The sequence below is a fragment of the Festucalex cinctus genome, chromosome 20 (genome assembly GCF_051991245.1).
Source record: "Festucalex cinctus isolate MCC-2025b chromosome 20, RoL_Fcin_1.0, whole genome shotgun sequence".
Classification (NCBI taxonomy): Eukaryota; Metazoa; Chordata; class Actinopteri; order Syngnathiformes; family Syngnathidae; genus Festucalex; species Festucalex cinctus.
Genome location: NC_135430.1, coordinates 3,681,045 through 3,706,823, shown reverse-complemented (window position 1 = coordinate 3,706,823; position 25,779 = coordinate 3,681,045). Strand labels below are relative to the sequence as shown.

The window sequence follows — 25,779 nt, the reverse complement described above, 5'->3', positions numbered from 1 at the left end:
CAGTTAAAGGAAAAAACTGAGATAGAGAGGGCTCACCGCACTGGGAGACCCGAACCCGGAAGGGCCAGACCCAGACAAAATGAGGATTCTGCAGAGAACAAGACTATTGAAAGGTACAAGAATTTTCATAAATGAAGACTTTACAGATGCTGTTCGTCAAAAGAGAAAAGAATTCATCCCTAAGTTAAAAGCAGCATGTGAGAGAGGTGACACTGCCTACTTGCGACATGATAGACCTGTGATACATCCCCGTACCAGAACACCAAGACGACAGGACCAGTCCAACATCAAGCACCATGCTGAGATTTGAAAATTTGAACAATATACTTTGATTTATTTTTGGTTGCTTTCCAGATCAATAACTGGTAGATTCTACCAAGACTGCTGAACCACACACAAATAACATGGATTTGAAAATATTTGAATATGCTGATCATAAGACATTCGACCATGAGAATAACTTGGACCCAGACAATCACTTTTATAAAAATAACTACTGCAACTTAAATTGTGAGTACTACATGGATGATCAATTCAATAAAAAAGTAAAAAATGGAAAATGCACTCAATTATACATTTAAATAGTAGAAGTCTTTACAAAAATTTTCAAAAATCAAAGAATATTTGAATAAATTAAACAAATTTCAAGTAATAGCCATATCAGAGCCATGGCTTGATAATGAAAGAATAACTGATATGGGACTGGAAGGATACGTATTGTTTGCAACAAACAGGGGAAAATAGAAGGGGTGGGGGAGTTGCAATATATGTTGATAAGGCTTTAAAATGCAGTAAAATTGAATATATGACTACTATAATTGATAACACAATGGAATGTGTAACAATTGAAGTCCACCTAAAAAATGCAGCAAATGTAATTATAAGTTGTATGTATAGGACACCAGGATCATGTTTTGACACATTCAATGAGAAACTAGTAGATATCCTCAGTCACACAAATGATAAAAAAAAGTGCGGATAATGTGTGGTGATTTCAATATCCATCTATTAAATCCACATGGACATAAGAAAACAGCTGATTTTATAAATACAATGTATAGTTATAGTTTATTCCCTGTCATCATGAAACCTAGTAGAATAACAATTGATACAGCTACACTAATAGATAATATATACACAAACAAAATTGAATATAAAATAGAAAGTGGACTCCTTATTAATGATATAAGTGATCATCTTCCGGTCTTTGCAATTTTTCAAGACTATTTTGATTAAAAAAAAATGAAGCCGACAACTTACACATTTGAAACAAGACGAAGAACACCACGCTCCATGGCTGCCTTTAAGTTGGATTTAGAAAAATATAACTGGTCTGAGGTCTAATTCAAACAATGACCCCAATATTGCATACAGTGAATTTCAGTCCTCCATTATTTCATTATACAATAAACATTGTCCATTAATCAAAATTACAAGAAAGTATAAAGGTCCAAATAAGGCACGGATGACGAAGGGGATAGAGAATGCATGTAAAAAGAAAAATATTTTATATAAAAGATTTATTAAATTGAGAACTATGGAAGCTGAAACAAAGTATAAGACCTATAAAAATAAACTATTGAATATTATACGAACAAGTAAGAAAGATTATTATCATGCATTATTAGAGCAGAATAAAAGTAACACACAAGAAATATGGAAAATATTAAATCATGTAATTAAAAACTGTTCTAAAAAAAATAGATTATCCAGAATATTTGATAAAAGACAAAGACATCATAATTGATAAAATCTCAGATATAGTTAATGACTTTAATGACCTATTTAGTTAATGTGGGCAGTAACTTGGCAAATGAAATCCCAGAGCCAAGAAACAAATATGAAATAGATAAGTATATTGTAAACAATTCACCCACTATGTTCCTCAATGCTGTTAATGAGGCAGAAGTATTACATGTTGTGAAAACATTAAAAAGTAAAAAGTCTACTGTTTTAACATTGATATGACATTGGTAAAAAGTATTATAGAATATATTCCCTAACCTTTCACATATATATGCAATGTGTCATTTAAAACAGGTATATTTCCATCAAAAATGAAAATAGCAAAAGTCATTCGTACTCATAAAAGTGGAGAAAGACACACATTCACTAATTATAGACCAATATCACTGCTTCCACAGTTCTTAAAAATTCTTGAAAAATTATTTTCATACAGACTGGATAATTTTGTTGAGAAACATAAGCTCTTAAGTGAAAATCAATATGGGTTTAGAGAAAAACGGACCACCTCAATGGTAGTTATGGAACCAGTAGAAGCAATATCTACCAATATAGATAATAAAAAATTTACTGTTGGGATTTTTATGGATTTAAAAAAAAGCATTTGACACCATAGATCATTCCATATTAATGAAGAAATTAGAGCGATATGGTATAAGAGGTTTAGCATATAAATGGATGAAGAGTTATTTGGATGATAGATACCAGTATATGCAGTTAAACAACACACAATCAAAGTATTTGAAGATTACACATGGTGTTCCCCAAGGATCTGTGCTGGGTCCTAAATTATTTATACTGTACATAAATGATATTTGTTGTGTTTCAAACATACTGAAAAGTGTTTTATTTGCTGATGACACAACTCTTTACTGTTCAGGAGACAACATGAAGCAGCTTCTAACTACTGTGGAGTATGAATTGAATACAATAAAAAATTGGTTTGACATGAATAAATTATCATTAAATTTAAATAAAACCAAGTTCATAGTTTTTGGCACCAGAGAAATTACTAATCAAGTTAAAATTATGGTGAATTCAATTGAAATAGCGAGAGTGTATGAAAATAAATTCCTTGGGGTAATTATTGATGATAAATTATGTTGGAAGCCACACATAGAAAATGTCAAAAGGAAAATGTCAAAAATCATAGGGATACTTTCTAAAACAAATGATGTCTTGAATAAAAAATCATTTATATATTGTTCATTATTATTACCATATTTGACCTATTGTGTGGAAATCTGGGGAAACGCATATAAAACAAATACTGACCTTGTCTTTAAATTGCAAAAGCGTGCCATAAGAATTATTAATCGATCAAAATTTAGAGAACCAACACATTCACTATTTATTAAACTAAATATAATGAAATTTTATGACTTGGTTGAGTTTAAAATAGCACAAATAATGTACAAAGTACACAACAATCTACTCTGCCACAGTACTCAGAAGCTATTTGAAATTAGACACAGTCCTTATGAGATAAGGGGTACAAGTGTCTATAAAAAACCCAAAACGAGAACAAATACAGTATTAAGCTAAGGTGTGTTTCTGTAAGAGGTGTAAATTTGTGGAACAATTTTGGTAATGAGCTGAAAAGATGTAAGTCACTTGCTGAGTTTAAAAAAAATATTTAAAAGAAAAGTTCAAGAGCATTATTTAAGTCTGACATAAGCTAGAACAATTGCAGCAATGTATTTTTTTTCCCCCCGATGTACCAGAATCAGTGTAATGAAAATTGTATATGTATGTGGATTTATTATTATCGTTTATTTCTATTAATTTTATGTATATACGCTATATGAGCAGGATCATATATTTTCTTTTATTGAAATATAACCTACTGTATTATAAATGAAATAAGTTAAAAGATATAATGAATAAGGGGTAGGACGATAAGTTTTCAACTTCTTCCTACTCCCTTTTGAACATGCAGATTGTTATTGACTGATTTTATGTTTCTTCTATGTTAAATTTTTCTTTTCTGCTGTCTCTCTGTTTGTGTGTTTATGCTGTATGTTCAATAAAAAATAAAAAAATAAAAATCATAATTAAAAAAAAAAAAAAAACTAAATGTAACAAAGGTCCAATTTAAAACCCAAGTTTGAGACTTGGGGATTTACTCGGGCCACTAGGAACAAACAACATAACTTGTGTTTTCTTTTCCATGAAATTCAAGAAATTCAGTGCCATCCAAGCCTTGATTTCTTCCAGCCAGGACAAAAGTGGCATTAATGAGAACGCTTGTTTCTCATGTCTGACAGTAATCCACATAGCAGTGGAAGGAAATGCCATAAGATGGAATCTAGGGGCAGCAAATAGAGAGGAAAAAGGCAGGGGCCCCAACATAGAACCATGTGGACCACCATACAACAGAGGGACAAGCAGGACTCACAGCAACCAAGGCCAACACAAAAAGTCATGCCTGCCAAATATGATTAAAATTCCACTCCACACACATCCAAGAACCTCACGACTGTGTGATAGACGACAGTGCGTCCATAAACAAAATATTAAAACCTAATTGAGAAGCATTGCACTAACAGGACCTGGCCAGAAAAATAGTACAATTTAAAAACACTTATTTAAAAACAAATTTAAAAACATTAAAAAAAAAAAAAAAAAAAAAACAGAGTGAGAGGGAGAGAGAGACAATTTATCATATTTTGACCTACCAGCGGAGACCACACTCCAGGGAAGCAGCAGAATGTAAAACAACTTTAAAAAAAAAAAAAAAAAAGTATCCGCAATGCCCTCCTCCTGATGTGGGTAATGTGATTAAGTTTGATGAGGATTAACACTTTCCAGGAAACCCAGACAAAATGGTGAGAAGTATAAGAGCAGGCCTTTGGAAGTTCACTTTGAAACACAGGAACAAACTCAATGTTGCTCTGTGGATGACAATCTTATGTTGTCTTCATGACGTGAAGTATGCGCAAAGATAGTACTTGCAACTGTGTACACACAGGATCAGGTATGAAACGGATTTTATTTATTGAGTGGTGGGATCAAGGTGACAAAAATACTTAAAAAATGGGATTTCATGAATAAAAATAATATAAACTATTTGTTTAATATTCATGTTAGCATTCAAATATATGCACACTGCTTGATCGTCATGCTTGATCGCTTTCAAGGGATGGTGTAACATTAAAAGTGTCAAGGTACATTACACATTAAATAAAACAAAGTGATTTTCTTCACAACTAAATCAACTATAGATCCATCAAGTAAACCTATGATACAATGTTTTAATTTAATTTACATGTAATTTACATTGTTGAATTATTTGGTCTGGTTTTTTTCCTATGATGTATGCACGAGTAAAAATTAAGTCTTTGTTACCTATAAACAGGCTTCTGTTTTTTTTGGCAGATGTGTGGTGAAGAGAGGGTATGTCAACTAGCAATGTTAAGGGGCTTTATGGTTTAAAGACTGATTAAATGAACAATTAAATTATATCACTGAATATGAATGTATCAAGAAAAAATATTCAGAATTTTGGATGAGGATTTTGTTTGTTTACATATTAATTCCACTTTGCACTACTTCTTTACAGCTTTTTCAATTTTCTTGGTCATTTCCAGCAAATTACATATTACATATTCCACTCCACTTTGCTTCCTTTATTATGGCATCCAGAACAGACTTTGTTCAGTTTGCCATATATATATTTATGTGGATTTTTTGTCTGCATTTACTGTCCTCACATTCCCAAGTCCCCATTCTGCTACGTCCTGGTCTATAAATGACATGCGATGACTGCACGATTTCACGCCATTTCAACATGCAGCACGTTTTCGATGGTTCAAAGTTACGTCAGCCTTGTAGTAACATATGGCGTCGTTCTGAGGTAAGACAGGAGGCTGCAGGTCAGCTCGGGTCAGGTGCAGTCAAACACCCTCATTTAGCTTTGCCGTTTTAGCCAGTCCTTGAACGAACTAATGAAGTGTTTTAGTTCCGTTTCCGCGGGTTGAAGAGCTCGAAGTAACTTCAGAATCAGGCAAGCATGTGTCGTGGTTTTCATTTCGACTCGCAAGAAATCCTGAGCGGCAGACACAACCACCACCAGACTACGGTGACACAACCATCCTTCTTCTCATTTCCTGCTTGGTGAGGCAAATGGGCCCCAGCAAAGTGGAAGCCGCAAGCCGGGTCAGCCAATCACGTGCCAGAAAGGTTGCTATTGGCCCACATCAGTTTTTTTTTTAAACCAGGGATTCCCTACAGCTGGTGTCTGACGCAAAAATGGTAACCACCATTAAAAAGGAATCATTAAGGAAACACTGAAACTTTAAATAACGGGTAGCTGGAAATGGGCAGGAAAGTTTGTTTTTCACTGGTTTCGTTTTGTGGGGATTGTGGAATGATTTGTCTGGGCAAAATAGGGCATTTGGTCATCCTATACCATGTTAACCCTATAAAGTCAAACAGATCATATTAACTACAGGACGTTTTGAGCTCTCTATTTAATATTTAGTGTAATATTTTTTCCCCCCCATTTAAAACCCTGACGTATATGATCTGACACATGCATTGCAGCGATAATCCATTAGATGGCAGTATCAACCAGCTGATGGCTTTTCCAGTGACCTGGCAAGCTCACCCCAATTGAGACATCTATACTTATTAATAGTGGGCAAAGTTCTTTCTGATTTTTGGAAATACATTGGAACCTCTAAGTTCGAACATCTCAAAACTCGTACAAATAGGACTTCGACCAAAAAAAAATCAGAGTAAAAATGCCTCGGTGCATGAATACTCCCGGAGGTGCTCCGTACATTCGCGAGTGCATTTTGATTTTTCCATGACAATTTTCTTCGAGATGGGCCCAAAGAAAGACAGCAGTGCCAGTGGCAACAATGACAAACATACAATACTATGAACCACAATGGCTTAAAGGAAGGAGATTATGGGGGAGGGTTTCAAGATGGCGGAGTGAGCAGACGTGCGTTGGGTAGCTCCCCCGAGTCGGTTATGAAAAATTGCTTGAAACATGAAACTCGACAACCAAAAGGCTAAAAATGAACAAAAATTCAAGAAAGCAAAAGAACAAGAACAAAGAGGAGGAAAAATACGAAATGGAACCCGAACAAGAGGAAGACGTCGTCGAAGAAAACGTTAGCAAGCGAATGGAAATGGCTAACTTCACGGAGGAACTTAAGGCAGGGCTTTTCGCCATTAAAGAAGAAATAAAGGAACTCAGAAGGGAGTTTCGAGAAGATCTAGCCACATTCCGAGGAGAGATGAAAAAGGAAATCAATTCGATACGTGAGGAAATGGACCGCAAATGCTCCGAAAACAAGAGGGAGCTTCAGGCCCATGCAGCTAATATGGAGGCAGCACAGGCCCGTATAGCTGAACTAGAAGAGTGGCAAGCGGATTCGGGCTCGGCGATATCGGCGATGATGGAGCGGTCGCACCAACTTCAAGAAAAGCTAACTGATCTGGAAAGCAGAGCGCGGAGGAACAATCTCCGTATTTACGGGGTCCCGGAGGACGCCGAAAATGACTCTGATTCGGTTGGCGACTACGTGGCGCGGCTGCTCAAAACTGCACTCGACTTACCGGAAAGCATGGAGCTCCATATACAGCGTTGCCATCGAGCACTGACGAGAAAGCCCGGCCCTGAAGCGACTCCAAGGTCCATTGTAGCAAACTTTCTACAATTCGACACTAAGGAATTGATCTTACAAAAAGTGTGGGGCAAGGAAAGGAAGACGATAAAGATAGGCGATAAACAAGTATTTTTCGATCATGATTATGCGACGGAAGTCCTCCAGAAAAGAAAGACCTACGCGAATATCAAGAGGAGATTGAAACAACAAGGAATACGGTTTCAGACACCGCTCGCAAAAATGAGGATCCACTGGGAAGATGGCGTGAAAACATACGAGGATGCTAAAGACGCAGCGCGGGATATGAGAGCGAGAGGATACGAGGTCGAGGAGCCAGAGGAGAAAGGCACAACACAGGCGCCGCGCCGCAAGAACGACACGGCCCGAGATGCTGCGGGAACAGAGTGGCGGCGAGCTGGCGGCGGGAAGCAACGAGTGGAGACGACACGTCGATTGAAAGACAAACTACAACAATTTAGGAGAAAATAAGACTTTCCCTAAACAGAATCAAAGGTACACGGGTGGAATGACTACAAATCGGGTAAAGTGCTATTACCATTTTTTTGGTTTTGTCTTTAAGTGAAAATAGAACGTTTCAAATGTATATGTTGTTACGAGTAAAATATTGTTGTGAATTTAATTGCCTGGGGCAAATTCAACCGACAGGGGGAGAGAGAGGCTAATTATATGTCTAGACTTAAGGATAGTGTTAGGTCTAGGGAGAGGCCCTCAAGCCAGAGGACTTCCTCTCCATACAGTTATTGGGGCACTGGGATAAATATAAAACAGCCCCAGGAAGGGAAACCCCCCCAGTTTTTGTTTTTGATTTTTTTCTGTTCAAATTGAGTTGTGGGTAGATATTTGTTTTGTTTATTGTTGTTGGGGAGCACACGTGAGAAGGATTCAAAAAGATGAAAATGGATAATAGTATCAAGATAATATCGCTAAATGTGAATGGCTTGAGTACGCCAGCAAAGAGAGGGAAAGTCATGGCGAAATTGAAGAAAGAAAAAGCACAAATTGTAATGTTACAAGAGACACATTTGTCTAAACTAGAACATGAAAAACTGAGTAAGTTTGGCTATAAAAATTTATTCTATAGCACGTATAAAGGAGGCCGCAAGAGAGGAGTAATAACTTTGTTGGCAAACTCAACCCATTTTGAACTGGAAAAGGAAGTCAAAGATAAGGAGGGAAGGTTTGTCATTGTGAAAGGAAGAGTGGGGAATGAAAAAATTACATTAGCTAACATATATGCACCTCCTGAAAGTGATAAGCTTTTTTTAAGCATCTATTCGATACCATTGCAATGGAATCAGAAGGAATTATAATTTGTGGGGGAGACATAAATGTAGCTCTATGTCATAGAAACGATTCAACAAGTCTAAAAAGGAATAGAAAGCAATTGTCAAGATATGTTAATATGTCATTGGAAGAGACGGGTCTGATGGATGTGTGGAGATACATGCATCCACTAGAGAGGGAATATACACATTATTCCGCTGCACACAAAGTTCATGCAAGGATAGATTACTTCTTTATGAGCGTAGGAGAGTGTCATCTTGTGGAAGAATGTAACATAGGAGCCGCAGTATTGTCTGACCACAATCCAATGTTTCTAAAAATTAAACTGAACAATAGAAGAAGAAATACAATATGGCGACTGAATACAAGCTTAATTAATAATGAACAGAAAAAGGCAGCGATTAAAGAGGATATAATGGCATACGTGGCAGAAAATGACAATGGGGAAGTGGACCCGACAATACTTTGGGATGCAATGAAAGTAGTCATTAGAGGTAAATTAATTGCAGAGGCGGCGCGAATAAAAAAGGAAAAATTGGAATCATATAGAAAATATATTAAGACACTCAGGGAACTTGAGAAAAAACTTGAAAATCAGAAAGATGAGAATGTTTATGAGGAGATAAAAAAGATGAAAACCAAAATAAACACTTTACTGTCTGAGGAAGTAGAAAAAAAGAATAAATTTGTCAAACAGAATTACTACGAAGTGGGACCGAGAGCTACTAAATTATTAGCAAGACGCATGAGAAAACAACAAGCTATAAATAGTATTTATAAAATAAGAGACCCACACACAAAGGAATTATGTCGCTCACCAGAGCGGATTGAGAAGGTATTTCAGGAATACTATGGAAATCTTTATGGTCAAACCATTTCAGTGGGATTAGATGAGATGGAGGAATTTCTGAAAACAGTGGAACTACCTTCGATTGGCCCTTCACAAAATAGAAAATTAACAACCAAAATAACAGAAGAGGAGGTGAAAAATGCAATTACGAAATTGAAGAACAACAAGAGTCCGGGGAGTGATGGGTACAGCGCAGAATGGTATAAAGCATTCAGGGAAGAACTAACACCTTTACTTGTGTCAGCATTCAACTGGACACTTGAAGAGAATAAAATACCACCCTCCTGGAATGAGGCAATAATTTCTGTACTGCCAAAACCTGGCAAAGATAAAGAACAATGCGGAAATTATAGACCTATCTCACTATTAAATGTAGACTACAAAATATATACATCTATTATTTCAGACAGGTTGAACAAATTTGTGACGGAACTAATAGATGAGGACCAGACAGGATTTATGAAAAACAGACAAGCTCAAGATAACATCAGGAAAACGCTACATGTATTAGATCAGGCTCATCATGATAAACAGGACACCTTATTAATTAGTGTAGATGCCGAAAAGGCTTTTGATTCAGTAAATTGGAACTTTCTATATAAAGTAATGAGAAAATTTGGCTTTGACGATAAGTTGGTGCAATGTATTAGAACACTCTATCATCGACCTAATGCCAGAATTAAAATAAATGGTAACTTGACAGACAGAATATACCTACAAAGATCAACTAGACAGGGATGCTGTCTTTCTCCCACTTTGTTTGCTCTCTTCATTGAACCACTAGCACAAGCAGTTCGACAAAGTGAGGAAATTACTGGTGTAACAATAAATAATATAGAAAATAAGATTGGGCTTTTTGCAGATGACATTATAGCATTTCTCAGACATCCAGAGCAATCCTTACCTGCACTAATGAGGCTATTTGAGATATATGGTCACCTATCTGGATATAAAATGAATATATCAAAAACTCAGGTACTTACATTGAACTACACTCCATCAAAGCCTATTCAAGACATATATAAGTTTAACTGGAATCAAGAGAAGATTAAATATTTGGGGGTCTATATCACCAAAAACTGGAACAATTTAAATAAGGTAAATTATGATATTATTAATAAGGATATTCAAGAGGATATAAAGAGGTGGTCTACTTTAACAATGGACTTTAGTGCACGGATTGAAGCAATCAGAATGAACATGCTGCCTAGGCTTCTTTATTTATTCCAATCCTTGCCAATAGAGATCCCACAAACACAGTTTGTGAATTGGGATAGGACAATATCAAGATTTATATGGGGAGGTAAACATCCCAGAGTGAAATATGTAACCCTTCAACTACCCAAAGAACAAGGAGGTATGGGTCTCCCAAATTTAAGAGAGTATTACCATGCATCTCAATTCAGATATATAGTTTGTTGGTGTAATACAGACTATGTAGCCAAATGGAAAGGAATGGAAAGAGAGTTTGGTGGCTTCCCCATTCAAAGCCTAGTTGGGGATAAAATATTATATGAGAAAGTGCAGGAAAAGCTAGACCCCATAACTTTATTTACTCTGAAGTTGTGGTTCACAGTCATTCGAAAACAAAAAATTGAAGATATTGATCAATTAAAGTGGGTGGCATATGACACAAACTTCAAACCAAATGAATATGACAGGAGATTTAAAGAGTGGACATATATGGGACTGACGGCATGGTGCACCTTGTTAGATAAAGGGAAAGTGAAAAGTTTTCAAGACATGAAAATAGTATATAATATGGAGAAATGTGATTTTTATAGATATTTACAAGCAAGGGACTATTACAAGAAAAGGGTCCAAATGGATCTCTCGAAACACAAGTGGGGTAACTCAACTTTTGATCAGGACGTATAAGGGCGGATCGTGTAGGATTATCTCCACACTGTATAAGGCTTTGTTAGTAAACAAAAACTCAACCAATTATATTAAGACAAAATGGGAATCTGAACTTGACATACAAATCACAGAGCAAAAGTGGCTGGGGATGTGGAAAGCTCACCAAATGACTACCATGTCCCAAAAGTGGAGGGAATTTTCATGGAAGAACTTGATACGTTTTTTTGTCACACCCAAGATTAAGAATAGATACTCGAAAACAAATCCCATGTGTTGGAGAGAGTGTGGAGAATTGAATGCAGATCATACACATGTTTTTTGGAAATGTAAAAAAATACAACATTTTTGGGAAAAAATACACTATTTGGTACAGGAGATTCTGGGGTACGGAATCCCTTTCAACTGTATGACTCTCTATTTGAATGACTTTAATGAAGGAGTGATACAACATGAAGACAAATACTTGGTAAATATATTGCTTGTGGCAAGCAAAAAAGCTATAACAAGAACATGGTATAAAGTGGACCCACCGAATGAAGACCAATGGAAGGCAATCATGGAAGAAATCCATACGATGGAGATACTAACTTTCCATATGAGATTGCAGGGTACTCAAGGAGAGCAAAAGTGGAGGAAATGGAAAACATACAAGGACTTAAAAGGCGATGGACATGATCAATATGAGAAGTAGTCAGTGAATTGTTTAGCAAAGTGGCTTCCCCTGTTAATGTTGAAGGTTTGTTTGTATTTTATATACAACAATGTTGTTTGTGTGTGTTCAAAAAGGAAATAAAAATTGAAGTGAAAAAAAAAAAAAAAAAGGAAGGAGATTATCACGCTGTGTAACAACCGTGACTACTTCCATAAATACTGGCACGAGGACCTCCCTTAGCTGTTCAATAACATGCCTGACGTTAAACAGCGCACAAGGACCCATTAGTTGTCTAACAATATGTCCAATGTAAAATACACCAATTCAGCACTGAACTAAAGCATGCATTAAAATATCATTTTTCATCCACTGATGCCATAACACCACAACAAAAGGTATTTTTTAATGTTTAAATACTGTACATGGTGTAAATGTAAAAAGCATAAATAGAAATTAAAATCAGAATTTTCTAGTTTTGGAGCTTGGGAATGCATTAATTGCATTTACATTATTTCGTATGGGGAGAAAAATGCTTTGGAGGTTGAACAATTGACAGACTTTGAACACTTCACAGGAACGAATTGTGTTCAAACGCTGAGGTACAACTGTACTAATATGTTTGATATGTCTGTTTATTATTCTATTTTCAAGAGTTATAAATGTACACATTTAATAAGGCATTTTGACCGGATGTATCAAATATGACACAAATCTAAAGTTATATGTGGATTTTTTTTTTTTTTTCCCAAAAGGACCTATCAATACTCTATTTCCAAAGAATCTGATTTTTTTTTTTTGTTCACATATATTTCATGGTTCAGGCTTTATAGGGTGAAAGCAATTGGATGGATGGATGGATGGATGGATGGATGGATGGATGGATGGATGGATGGATGGACAGTTACACAGAGTTTCATTATTGTGACATATTTTTGTAACACTACAACAAAGGCCCAATTATTTGCATACGAGCAATTAAAAAGTCACATTTCCATATGCCCACTTTAATGTCATTAATGCAGGCATATTAATTGACTAGTCAATCGAATGTTCTGATAGATTATGTGGTATATATTACTGATAATTATGTAAAAAAAAATGAGGTGCACTTGAATCCAGCAGAGCTTCTGATAAGTCAGTGTTTGCTGTTTGACCTCAGCTATGGGAAATGGACCTTACAGCCACACACAGCCAGCATTAATTTGCTCAATACGACATGGCCACAGGAGTTAAGAAGATTTTGAACACCCACTTAGGTTAAGCTATATGGTCGCTTGTCCAGTAATTAAAGATTCAGCTATAGATTGGAAGACTTTGTAGTGCGCAAAAAAAGACATGATATTACTTGATTGATAAGTATGTCCGCAGGCTGACAGAATGTACAGAAGGGCAGATGAGGGCACGGCCACAACACTCTCCAGTTAAATTACAGGCCTGTGACGATGAACCCTTCATGTTTACACTCAAAATCAAGCACTGCCAGTAAATTATTGAAAAACAGTTATATTTATACATAACCTACTTGTATTTTAAACGCATCAAAGAGCGATGGCGTCACAGTCTAAACGGGAGCCACTCCACAGTCTTCCTCCGCTAGTGTTTGAGGGCAAATGTTGCCAGTTGGTCGCGAGACGACAAAAAATGTTGTTTATGAGGAAGTTGCGCAACATCAATAAAACGCCTTGTTTGGCCTTGCGTTCAGTGGCTTCCTCTTCTACTTATCAAGGAGGTCAGGCGGTCATGGTCTCTGGTGTTTTCAGCACGCAAGACACACGACCGGAGCTGGGGAGATAACAAAGCAACAAAGCTAAAAAATAGAATCAATGACCCATTCCTGGCATGAGACCACAGATGCTATATGCTTGGATGCAAACGGGCGTCTTTGAGAAGAAGAGCAAAAGGAGGAAAAGGGATGGAAGAGGGGAACGACCACGCAGACTCAATTATCATGTATATTTTAAACAAGCTTTAATGTGCACCTGAAGTGATTTTTTTCCCCCATCTTTTCCCCAAACTATGGACATTCAGTAATATATATAGATACAGTGAGACAAACACAGAAGAAGTGACAATGCCGGTTGATTCAAGTACAACGTCACACAAAACATTTTGCTGTCGCCCCCCGCGACCCTTGTGAGGAATAAGTGGTTAAGAAAATGGATGGATGGATGGATGGATGTTTTTCCTCCAGTTTGGAGCATTTTTTGTTCAGCAATTTTTTCCCTCAGTCAGGAGGTGATTTGTGTTGAATAAACTGCAGTTGTTGAGGCTAACCAAACCGTCTGAGTCCTCCATGCCTCGCCTTGTCAATAGTGATTTAAAAAAAAAAAAGAAAAAGAAAAAAAAAGGGAGATTGATAATGTACTATGTTAACGGTTCAGTCATTGTTTTCTAAAGTAAAAATGTCTTATTTTGATTTAACACAGAAGATAATAAGTCATCTTTCATGAAGCACGACAATAATCATTGAACAATTACTGTTGATATGCTGAAATCAGAGGATTTGGAAAATTAAAAAATGGCTTCAAGCGACTACTCGATTATTAAAATAACTTGATGAATTTGATAATTGATTACTCGATTAATTTTAACAGTTCGAATAAATTGTGATCCAAAACAAGAGCTGTTTCATAAATTCATTGCTACATAATAGAAGGGCATTTTGGCCCTCTCGTCCATCTAAATATGGTCATTAAAATATTGTATATAGTACTTACCAACCTACCTCTAACTCTGTTAACAGCAATAGCACTAATACAGTGGTCTACCACGACAAACAACACAGTGGAACACACTCTTGCTGGTAGTAGAGTACATAATACAGTATGAGACCTACCAAACCTGCGGCAGAACACCCCCATGATGGCACTCTCCTCTACCACTCGTAGGTCAGCCAGCAGAGCCAGTTCTAGTCCTCCAGCCACGGCAAATCCGCTGACTGCTGCTATCAGGGGCTTGGACAACTGCAAGCGGGAAGGACCCTGCAGGAAATTAGCAGAATTTTAACAGCAACAGGTTGCCGTGGAGGGAGAGGGTGTTCAGCGGGTATTTAGCTTTGTTTTATTTTTGTTTTATTACATTTAAATTAAGTTACTCACCATAGGTCCGGGCCCCTTGGTGACATCTTGCTCCAATTTGAGTGAGTCTGTGTGATTGGCCAGTTCTTTTAAGTCATACCCAGCGCAGAAATTGCCTCCTGCAAGCGAGACCACAAAACTAGAAACTATGCCAACTGCAAAGTCAAAGTCAAAAGGTAAATGAAAGATGAGGATTAAAAAAACAAAACAAAAAAAAAACAAAAAAAACAGGGCAGTATGTGAGCTACAATTTGATAGTTCAGTTTGCTATGGGTCTAGCTGACGCACAAATTCTTCCAAGTATTTTCATCTTGAAAAAATATGACATTTTTCCGATTATAACTACTTTCTCATAACATCACAATCATAAAGTTAAACTACATTTATATATATATATATATATATATATATATATATATATATATATATATATATATATATATATATATATATATATATATATATATATAGTGTAACAAAACAACTTATCTTGATTAGGGATGTAATGATATCCAAACATCACGATACGATATTATCACGATAAGGAGGTCACGATACGATAATTAGCACGATATTGTGGGGGGGTTGGCAATATTTAAAAAAGATCACAATAATGTAAAAAAAAAAAAAACAAAAAAAACAAAAAAAACAAAAACAGAGCTCATACTGAAAAAAAAGCACAATATTGTGCTTTTGCACATAACAGCAATGCATATAAACCACCTACAATCTCTAATAACAATATTGAGGCACTTACTTGCTTTTTTTTTTTTTTTTTTTTTCCTTTTTTTTTTTTTTTTTGAAGAGCTCAGAATTGTTCATTCGGTAGTCTTACCGATTCAACGTCTTGTCATCATTGCTCTTTTCTTTTTTTTTTTTTTTTTTTTTTTTTTTTTCTTTTTTGTGTGTATGTGTGCGTGCGTTTGCGTGCGTTTGCGTGCGTGCGTTTGCGTGCGTGCGTGCGTTTGCGTGTGTGCGTTTGCGTGCGTTTGCGTGCGTGCGTGTGCGTGCGTGCAAATACGTATAAATTTATACTCATTCATTCACCTAAAACCTTATAAATATCCCATTACCCTTCGCCTTAACCAGGTACTTCAGAATCTTGCCAGAGTCGTGAGATTTAAATGGTCAGGAGACCAGAGAAAAGGTCAGAAAAAAAAAGAAATAAAGAGAAAAGAAAGGTAAATCAAAGTGACATCCAGCACCGACCAAACACTTCCTGCCTTCCCCATGATTACAAAATCAAAGTCTTACGCCAACCCCGGAAGCCTCTAAATTCCAGCAAATTTAGCGAGATCTCAAGAGCCCAGAGGAAAAACTAAAGAGAGGAAGGAGGGAAGGATCGATAAGGCAGAGTGAGATCAATAGAAGCCAGTACATCCAATCCATCAAAGTGAAGTCCAGCACCAACAAGACCCCTCCTGCGTGGTTACAAAACCGGAGTCTTATGCCAACCCCAGAAACCTCATACTTCTAATAAATTAAGATCTCAAGTGACCAGAGGAAAAACTAAAGAGAGGAAGGAGGGAAGGATAGATAAAGCAAAGTGAGAACCACAGACACCAGCACCAACTGATTCAAGGGGCTGTGGGAGGGAGAGGGTACTTCTGTTGAGTTTCAGTAGATGCTGGTGCGACGGATCTGGCATGCATAAGGACCACCACCAAAGAAAGAAGCCGTCAACCGCGGTCCAGCAAAGCGAGCACCCCCCCCCCCCCGGAATCCCCAGGCCGCGGCAGCACCAAGGCCACCCCCAAGCCACCCGAGCGGACACCGGTCGGCGAGCCGACCCAGACACCCGGAACACCCCCGCCCCAGCCCCGGCCCACACCCCCGAGCCCAAGGCCGCAGAACGAGGCCCAGCGGGCCCCCACAGCGCCCCACCGGTCCCCAGCCCCCATCCCCCCACGACCACCCCGCACCCCACCCAAACCCGCCATCCACCACGACCCAGGCCCCACCACCCCCGACCCCCAAACCCCCGAACACACCCCGACCCCCAGCACCCAACCCCCCACCCACCCATACCTCCACCCCCCCCCAAACAAGCCGCCCCCCCCCCGACGGCCGCCACCCCCCCCCCCCCGCGAACCCGGCCCCCCGCGAGAACCCCCCACCCCCCCCCGGAAACCGGCACCGGGCAGCAGCGCAGAGAGGGAAGATGTGCCCACCCCACCTCCAGCCGCGCGAGATTTGCACAGCGGCGGGAGGGGGGAAGCAGAGGAGGAAGCACCAGGGGAGAAGGCGGAACACCAGAACACCGAGCCCGGTGGGGAGAGGCCCCGGTCGTCACGCCAGAGTACTAGTGACACCTAACCCTGTTACTGAGTCCGCCAGCTCGCCGACTGGCGAGCTCTACCCTTACACCGTGAATGTGGCCCCACCCAGTGTATATACAAGTGTGTGCGTGTGGTGCATTAAAATTGGGAGCAGGTGAGTCGGAGCAGAGGGAAAAAATTTCCCCTACTCCGACACACCCGTATCCCCCCCAAAAAAATGAATATGTATATGTGTGGTGCATTAAAAAAGGGAATGGAGGGACAAAGTGGTGGGGCAGGGACACAAATGGGGGGGACCACAGCGCTGCCAGGCACTGCAGTCCATCCCCTCTGATGGCTCCCCGCCCCAACTCACCCCTCCCCTTGGACGTGAGGTGCATTAAAATTGGAGGGGAGTTGAAGGGTGAAGACGGTGTTTCCACCCTTCCCCACCCCACCAAGAAATGTGTTGTGTGCCCTATGTGTATATTTACAAAGTGTATAGTGCAAGCTAGTGAAGTGAGTAAGAGGAGCGACCAGCGGGGCCTCACCCAACCCGGCGGGTGTAGGTGGCACGCCCGCCCCCCAGCACCCCCACCCCCCGCCGCCCCCCACCTCATCCACCCGGCACCACAATGGGCGGACAGCCAGCGCAGCAGGGCTACCGGACAGCCCACCGGCCACCGGAGCCCGCCCGGGGCGCCAGGAGTTATACCGGAGTGGGGCAGGCCCCAAACCCTCGCCCGGCCCCCGGAGCCCGACGCCCGGGCCGGGGAGGGAGCCCCAGGCCCAGGGAGAGGGAGGGGGAGGGGCCGCAGGGCAGACAGGGAAGGGGGGGGGGGGGGGGGGGGCGGGGGAAGCGGGGAGAAGACGACAAGAAGGCGAAAGGGCGGCTGCAGGGCAGGAGGCGGGGGTGGAGAGGAGGAGGGAGGGCGACAAGGGAAAAGGGACCGGGAGGCAGAGGAGGATGGGCGGGAGGAGGCGAGGAGGGAGAGGCGACGGGGGGGAGGAAGGGGGAGGGGAGAGGGAACCACGGGGCACACCGGAGGCCCACCCACCCCGAACCGCGCCGCCGGGCACGGAGCAGCGGACCGCGCCGGGACGGCACCGCCCCGGGCACCAGGGGAAGCACCCCAACACCGCACCCCACAGGGGGCCCAGGGAGCGGCCAAGACGCAACCGCCACCGAGCAGACAACGGGGGGGGGCAGAACCACCCCCGCCCGACCACAGGGGACGGCGTCAAGAAAATTGACTAATTAGCATGCAGTAACACCAAGTGTTGATGCTTAGTGCCCACTAGAAATAGATCTTAAGGAGTTATTGAGTATAGTGTCGTATAGTGTGGTATGCTCGAGCCCACTAGCAGCAACTAGGTTCCTGACTATATAAAAATAAAAACAATCAGATACAAAATACCAAATACAGGAGCAGCGAAAACAGAAGTTGTAACGATGTGGTGGCTCTCGTTAACAGGCAGAATCTTGGCAGGATTAAGTTGCCAAATTGAGATTAAAATATTCTATGTACATAGACCATATTTGTTTAAATCTTGATACTTGATTTTTATTTAAGGCAGAGATTTTTTCCATTGAGATATAATTTATTAGTAAGTTTAACCAGTGGTCGATATTTAGAGATTGTTTATTTTTCCAATTGACAAGGATTATTTTTTTAGCAATAGTAAGGGCTATAAATATAGATTGAGATTGTTTACATGGTAGCTCAGTTATTGGTAAGTCACCTAGTAAACACAGTCTTGGAGATAAAGGAAGCCTACAGTTTAATATATCAGCGAGCTTTCCCAAGATTTTAGTCCAGAAATGCAGCACTGGAGTACATGACCATAAAGCATGTTTTGTGAGCACTGGAGACAAATGTCGGAGTCAGAGAGTCCCATTTTTTTCATCATATATTGTGTAATATATGTTCTATGAAGTATCTTATATTGGATAAGTTGCAAATTTGTCTGTTTGGTCATTTTAAATACATTTTCACAGATTTGGGTCCAAAAGTCTGGTTCCGGAACTATAGACAAGTCTTTTTCCCATTTTAAAGTCGGTAAATACGTTTTATTTGTGTATAAAAATAACTTATATATTTTTGATATTTTCTTTATTGTTGTTGGAGAAAGCTTTATAATATCTTTAGCTAAGACAGGCAGTTGGAGCGTATCCTGAAGTGTTGGGATTTGTTTCTTAACCATATTTTTAACTTGCAGATAATGTAAGAAATTTCCCTTTTTTATTTCATATTTCTGGACCAAGTTTGTATACGATATAAACTTATTATCTGAGAAAAGATGATGAAGGTGTGTAATTCCTTTCTGCTCCCATAGGCTTAAATGGAACGACTGATTATTAAGTTGAAAGTCGGGGTTATGCCAAATGGGAGAGAGCCCACAGGGCGCCAATTGGGAGTTTGTAATTTCTAATGCCTTCCACCAGGCACTTACTTGCTAATGTAAGCACACATTGGTCGCTTCACAAGCAAATTAGGTTCCCCTTCATCTGACAGTTAGCATAGATTTTAAACATAGAAGGCCAAAACATCCCTAATGAAAATTAAATTGCACTAATAAACTAGACACTAGAGGGTGCTAGAACTGCACAAATGGAAATCAACCTGACTTTTTTAACAGATGTGTTCCTTTTAAATATTGTGAACATGACGACGATATTGTGACAGTTTTAATATCACAATATCACGATATCATTACATCCCTAAACTTGATATATGACTTTTTCTCAAATATAATGAATATGTTCTTGTCACAATTTTATTCACGTATTTTAATTTGTGCAACTTTTCAGTGTGGCCCTATTACTAATATGTATAGGTTACGTTATGTCTTTTTTGTGCTGTCCAACTGCATACAAGGAATGTAAAACATTCCAAGTAGATCTTCCTCAGTTGAGTTTAACTGCAGTGTTTGACATCTAGATTGGACCTGACCGCAAACACCCGCAGAAATCTGAGCCCCTGAACACTTTGAATATATGGCTCAAATACTGAGAACCTGTCGAAAGCAATCACTTTTTTTATTTATTTATTTATTTTTTAATGAGGGCAATGAAAACTATTGGTGCTAATTTGAACAAAATGGATTCCTTATGTTTTGAAACCACCACATCCAGTGTGGAGTCTCCCAGCTTGTCATCCCATAACACAGACAGGTTGCAAATCATCCCCAAAAGGTCAGCCTCCTGATATGGTGGAGCACATAAACGTCCGTCATGGCTATTAAAATCCCATCACGGACGCCGAGACGGGCTATATTTTGTGGACTGTGTGTCGAACAATCTCAAAGTAGCTCATATTTCTTGTAGCTGACAACAGCCTTGATGCTGAGGAAGGGCAAATTGTCTCTCTTGAGCCCACTTCATGCAGCGTAGATGTGATGACTTTCTGCTGTAGTAGGAGATGAAAAAAAAATTTGTATTTTCTTCAAAAGTGCTAAGGTCTTGACTGCAGCGACATCTAAAGGTGTAACAGTGCAAATGCAGAAAAAAGTGTGCCTCTGCTTGCCAGTAAGTTTTCATTATTCTAATAATGAGACACAACAAATAAAAAAAGCCAAATTAAAAGATTATATATATATATATATATATATATATATATATATATATATATATATATATATATATATATATATATATATGATAAAAACAACATTATAGCTATTGGAAAGATAACTAATCCGGCCTTTGTGGAAGAGTGGCAAGAAGAAAGCCATTTGTCAAAGAAAACCAAACTACCGTAATCCCTTTTGAACTTTGTCACAAGCTACATCAAAGCGAGTGCCACCATATGAACATCCTCATAAATCTTACCTATGCCATGCAGGACAGCCACGTTCAAGGCCGGTTCGCGTTCGAAGGCCTCCAGCTCCCCCAGCAGATACCTCGCTGTCTTCTGGTTCACCGCATTCCGCACCTCAGGACGGTTTATGGCCACAGTGAACACAGGCCCCCTGCGCTCCGACACCACAGACTGTCCTGTGCTTGACGACAGAGAATGCAGCGAGGGATGAAGAGTTGAACCCACAGACATTCACAATACACAATAAGCAGCGTAAATCATGTCAAATCCACAACAACGACAGACTAGTGAAGGCGCCATTGCACTTTCACATTTCTCTGCTTATTACTGGTGATGATAAGGCCGGGGATGGTGGTGTTGGAAGCGGACCATTATCATCATCATTGCTGTCATCATGGAACTATTACTGTTTGGCTTTTATTGCTGGCTATGAAGCTTTCGTGAATTAAAGGCGAATGCAAAATTCACACCAAATGTGGGGGAGACGTTTCAGGTGGCGCGATTGCATTGTAGTCAATGTACTTCTTGCGGAATTTCTAGCCTGTTTACCACAATGCAGTGGATAGTTTACCGTGACGGCAACTCTTCTACTTGCGCTATTTTACCGTGAACATCTTAGATTGGTGTCGCCGGACTGACGAATGCAAGGTTTCTGCCTAGAGATTTTTTTTACTTGTAGTTCTCTCGCAATTCAGCTTACGGTCACGGCAAAATACCGACTGTGTACAACATTGCTGACTTGTCACTTATTTTTCATCCACTTTGACCGCAATTTCAACATTTGGGCTGCTGGGAAAAGAAAATAAAGACCTCAAGGAGGAGAAATGTCTAAACTGAAACTTCTGACCACGGTCCCGGGCGGTTATGATTCCGAACGCCCGGCCCACCGTCACGTAACACGATCACACTACAGGAAAATGCATTTAAAATCTTAGAAGTTATAATAGTACTTTTAACAAAATGGTCAGAGCAGACTTTGGTGTACTTTGTTGGTTGGAAATTCTTTCGATTTATCCTTGCAATCCATGCGTTTATTCTTCGGACACTCAGTTCCATTGTACTTTCACACTCGTGGTGTCTCACAACAAGTATTGAAAAGAAGCCTCGTTTCACATCTTTGTTCGCCCTATTTTTGCACCGGTGAATGTACACGTGTTTACCATTGTGAAGCAATTCGTGAAAATTCGGAATGAATGAAAAAAGGAATGACTCAAGTAAGTTGTAGTAAGAAATAAGAGTGCTTTTTTTTTTGCTTGCATTGTCTCGCTCGACTCGCTGGCCGCAACTGTTTGCCACAAAATTGCTTGACCCAACAAATGGCCATGGGGTCAATAGATGGGGGTCGGTGACGGCATGTGAATACTATCTATAGTCCTCGAAAAGTCTGTGGAACTGTTGGTGGCTTACGGCCATACTACCCTGAGAACGCCCGATCTTGTCTGATCTTGGAAACTAAGCAGGTTCAGGTCTGGTTAGTACTTGGATGGGAGACTGCCTGGGAATACCAGGTGTTGTAAGCTTTTGCACCTCAATCGCAAAAGCAAACTTTGACAAATGTTTTTGCCTGTGCAAAAAGATGAGAAGAAAGTCCAATAGAATAATTCCAAAATGTTTTCCCCGCCATTGCAAAAATTTGGGCTGAGCGTAGCTTATGAAAGACCTGGCCTCTTGAGCCAAATGGCCGATTATTTTCCCATAAAACCTTGAACCACCATTATCATGGTCCGACGCTGTGAAAGTAGCCTGAATGCACCATTTTGCTAGCAAAAGTACCCTGAGTGCACCATTTTGCTTGCGTACCATTAGCAACTAGTAATAAAAGTACCCTGAATGCACCATTTTGCTTGCGTAGCAGTAGCAACTAGCAAGTGTGTAGCGTATGTTATTCTGGTTATTGTGGCGCTCTTAAGACACTCCGGAACGGTGAACACTTATTATTGTAAGCACAAAATCTCACTTACCTACTTTCAACTTGCAAAATGCAGGCAAGCCATTCTTCCTCATGTCATGTGCAATCACGGTGCCACAGCAAAATTAAATCACTACGTAGCAACAAACTACAAAGTGGGGCTGCACAATATATCGGAAAAAAATATCGATATCGTGATACAGGCCCATGCAATATATGCGTATCGCAAAGACATGCAATAAGTTACATATGGAATTATGCTTTTATCTGAATTTTTCCAGTCAGTCGCTAACTAAAATGTGCACCGCCATCCAATAGTTGACCATTATAATTGGTAATTACAATTAATTAACTAAGATTATATTGAGTTTGCTTATTTTGATGCATTAAAAATGTTATTCTTTCAAAAAAATGTTATTCTTTCATTAGATAATAAAAATGTCATTTCTTTAGGTACACCTAAAATATCACAATAATATCGATATTGCTATATTCAGCATATATATCGCAGAATAATTAACACAGAACATGCATTTCATACACCAGGGGTGTCAAACTCATGTTAGCTCAGCGGCCGCATGAAGGAAAATATATTACCAAGTGGGCCGCATCGATAAAATAACGGTATATAATTTAAAAACAATTACCGTCATTTATACGCAGATTTGTAGACTAGCCCTAAATTACGGAGCTCAACTGTAATCATGTTATTCAGAAAAATAACACAAATGCAAATGGAATGCGACAACATTGCATGTATACGTTCTGGACGTGTTAAATCGATCTGTTTTGCATATATTGTTCCCAGAATGCATTGCATGGCACAGTTAATGTTATAAGGACGTTAATCCTTGTCATATCTATTTGTGTTACCAGCACTTGAATTTGTGTCGTATTTAACCCGTCTATGTCGGTCTATAATTTAAATAATAATAATAATAATAATAATAATAATAATAATAATAATAATTAAACAAACCGTAACTTTAAGTTGTCTGTAAAATAATGACATCCAGGACGATTCCCCTGTACAAGTTGCATTGCTCATCTGAGGACTGCTTGTGAAATTACAAATTTTATATATTTTGATTGTGGCCGGAGATTGATCAGTCCAACATTACAATTTTTTTTCTTTTTAACTAAAATCAGCTTGCGGGCCGGATTAAACCCCTTTGCAGGTCTGAACCGGCCCGCGGGCCGTATGTTTGACACCCCTGTCATACACCCTTTCAATCCCCAGTGCCACAAAGCATGCTGGGAGCTCCTCCAAGCTCCTAGTGACGTTACATTCATGGTTGTTCATCTCTGTGTGCCCTGCAATTGGCTGGCAACCAGTTCAGGGTGAACCCCCGTCTACTGCCCGATGCCAGCTGGGATACAAGGGGTCCCAGGTTAGCCCAGTAAGTCCCAAGACTTGTGAAAATAACACAAGATAAAAATATATAAAAGAAAATGCCAGTGCTTTACAGCAGTTGTAAACAAGTAAGAATGGTTTTATTGACACATAAATCTATACAATAACCTTGTCTATTTCATGATTTTTTTTTATATGGACTTGTCACTCAAAGCAGGGAATCTTAACAGCGAAAGTTTGTGCGAAGCGGCACCCACTGAAAAAGGAATTGGGGAAGGGATTAATTTTATGCATTATATTTATATTTTTAAATAATCAGCAGATTAATCAGTAATCAATATTTTTATCTGCCAATAATCGGTATCGGACTCAAAAAATGCATCTCAGTCGGGCACTAAAATTAATATAACATGCATGGTTTTGGAATGTCAAGTGACTACAGTCTCCACACCGGTGTTGTGCCAAAGTAGTTACCCCCGAAAAAATGCGTATCTTATAACTTTTACCACATAAAAGGGGTGATTTTTCGAAAATGTTCTTTGTTCCTAACCCTAATCCGAAACTTCAAACATGGGGAAGAAAACCGAAAAACATTAACATTTGAGCTTTTTCTATTAATTTTGAGTTTTCCCACGCAGTCAGCCATTGAACGCCACTAGAGTCCATTGCAGAATCCGAACTTGTTCATACTTTTCTTTTATCTGCGATAAATCTGTATAACACATGATCAGAGTGCCGCAATCGTTAAAATATTATTAAAACGTTCTTATACATGTACATGTCTCTGTTAGTAATACCTTTCGTTGTGCTGCAGAAGGACTTTATTGGAACCAGGTGTTTGATTGACAGGCTCGAAAGATTGGCAGGCACTCGCTTACGTACACGTTTTAGATACATTGTTAAAAGTCTTACAGAAGAATATGAACTACTTTAAATGACAACTACCGCTGTAAAATAACGTGCAACAAAATGTCCTCCGAAATACTTTTAAAGTTATGGTTATAGCTGCAGCTGTGCCTGTGCAACACCTATAGTTCTCTACGGACATCAAGACAATGAAACAATAGTTCCGGTTTCCACACGTCGGCCATTTTCAGCTGTGCTTGCTGTCACTACTGTTGCGCATTCAACACCTTGATTATTATTGCAAAACAATATATCTATATTTTGTTGTTTATTCGATTATGATTTTTCACGTTTCATTATTAAGTGTTTTGTAGCATTATGCTGGATTTTGATTAATAAAGGAAGAAAAAAAATACTGTGTCGCATTGCAGTGGTAATTACTACAAATGAACAGCAGTGGGTGCCATTGATCCGAGATGCATT

At 39.3% G+C, this 25,779-nt stretch overlaps 1 protein-coding gene and 1 pseudogene across 1 annotated transcript in view; one reads left to right on the top strand and one right to left on the bottom strand.

Moving 5' to 3' along the window:
* The window catches only part of LOC144009354 (enoyl-CoA hydratase EchA19), a 30,452-nt gene extending 4,753 nt beyond the window's left edge, over positions 1-25,699 (bottom strand). The window contains exons 1-4 of the mRNA XM_077509063.1: positions 25,248-25,699; positions 21,199-21,363; positions 15,130-15,227; positions 14,868-15,012 (exon numbers count right to left, since the gene is read on the bottom strand). Coding sequence (XP_077365189.1) covers positions 14,868-15,012; positions 15,130-15,227; positions 21,199-21,363; positions 25,248-25,347 — 508 coding nt within the window. The 5' untranslated portion in view covers positions 25,348-25,699. The remainder of the gene's footprint in view (positions 1-14,867; positions 15,013-15,129; positions 15,228-21,198; positions 21,364-25,247) is intronic.
* LOC144009850 (5S ribosomal RNA) lies at positions 22,589-22,707 on the top strand (annotated as a pseudogene).
* Positions 25,700-25,779: the final 80 nt, after the last annotated feature.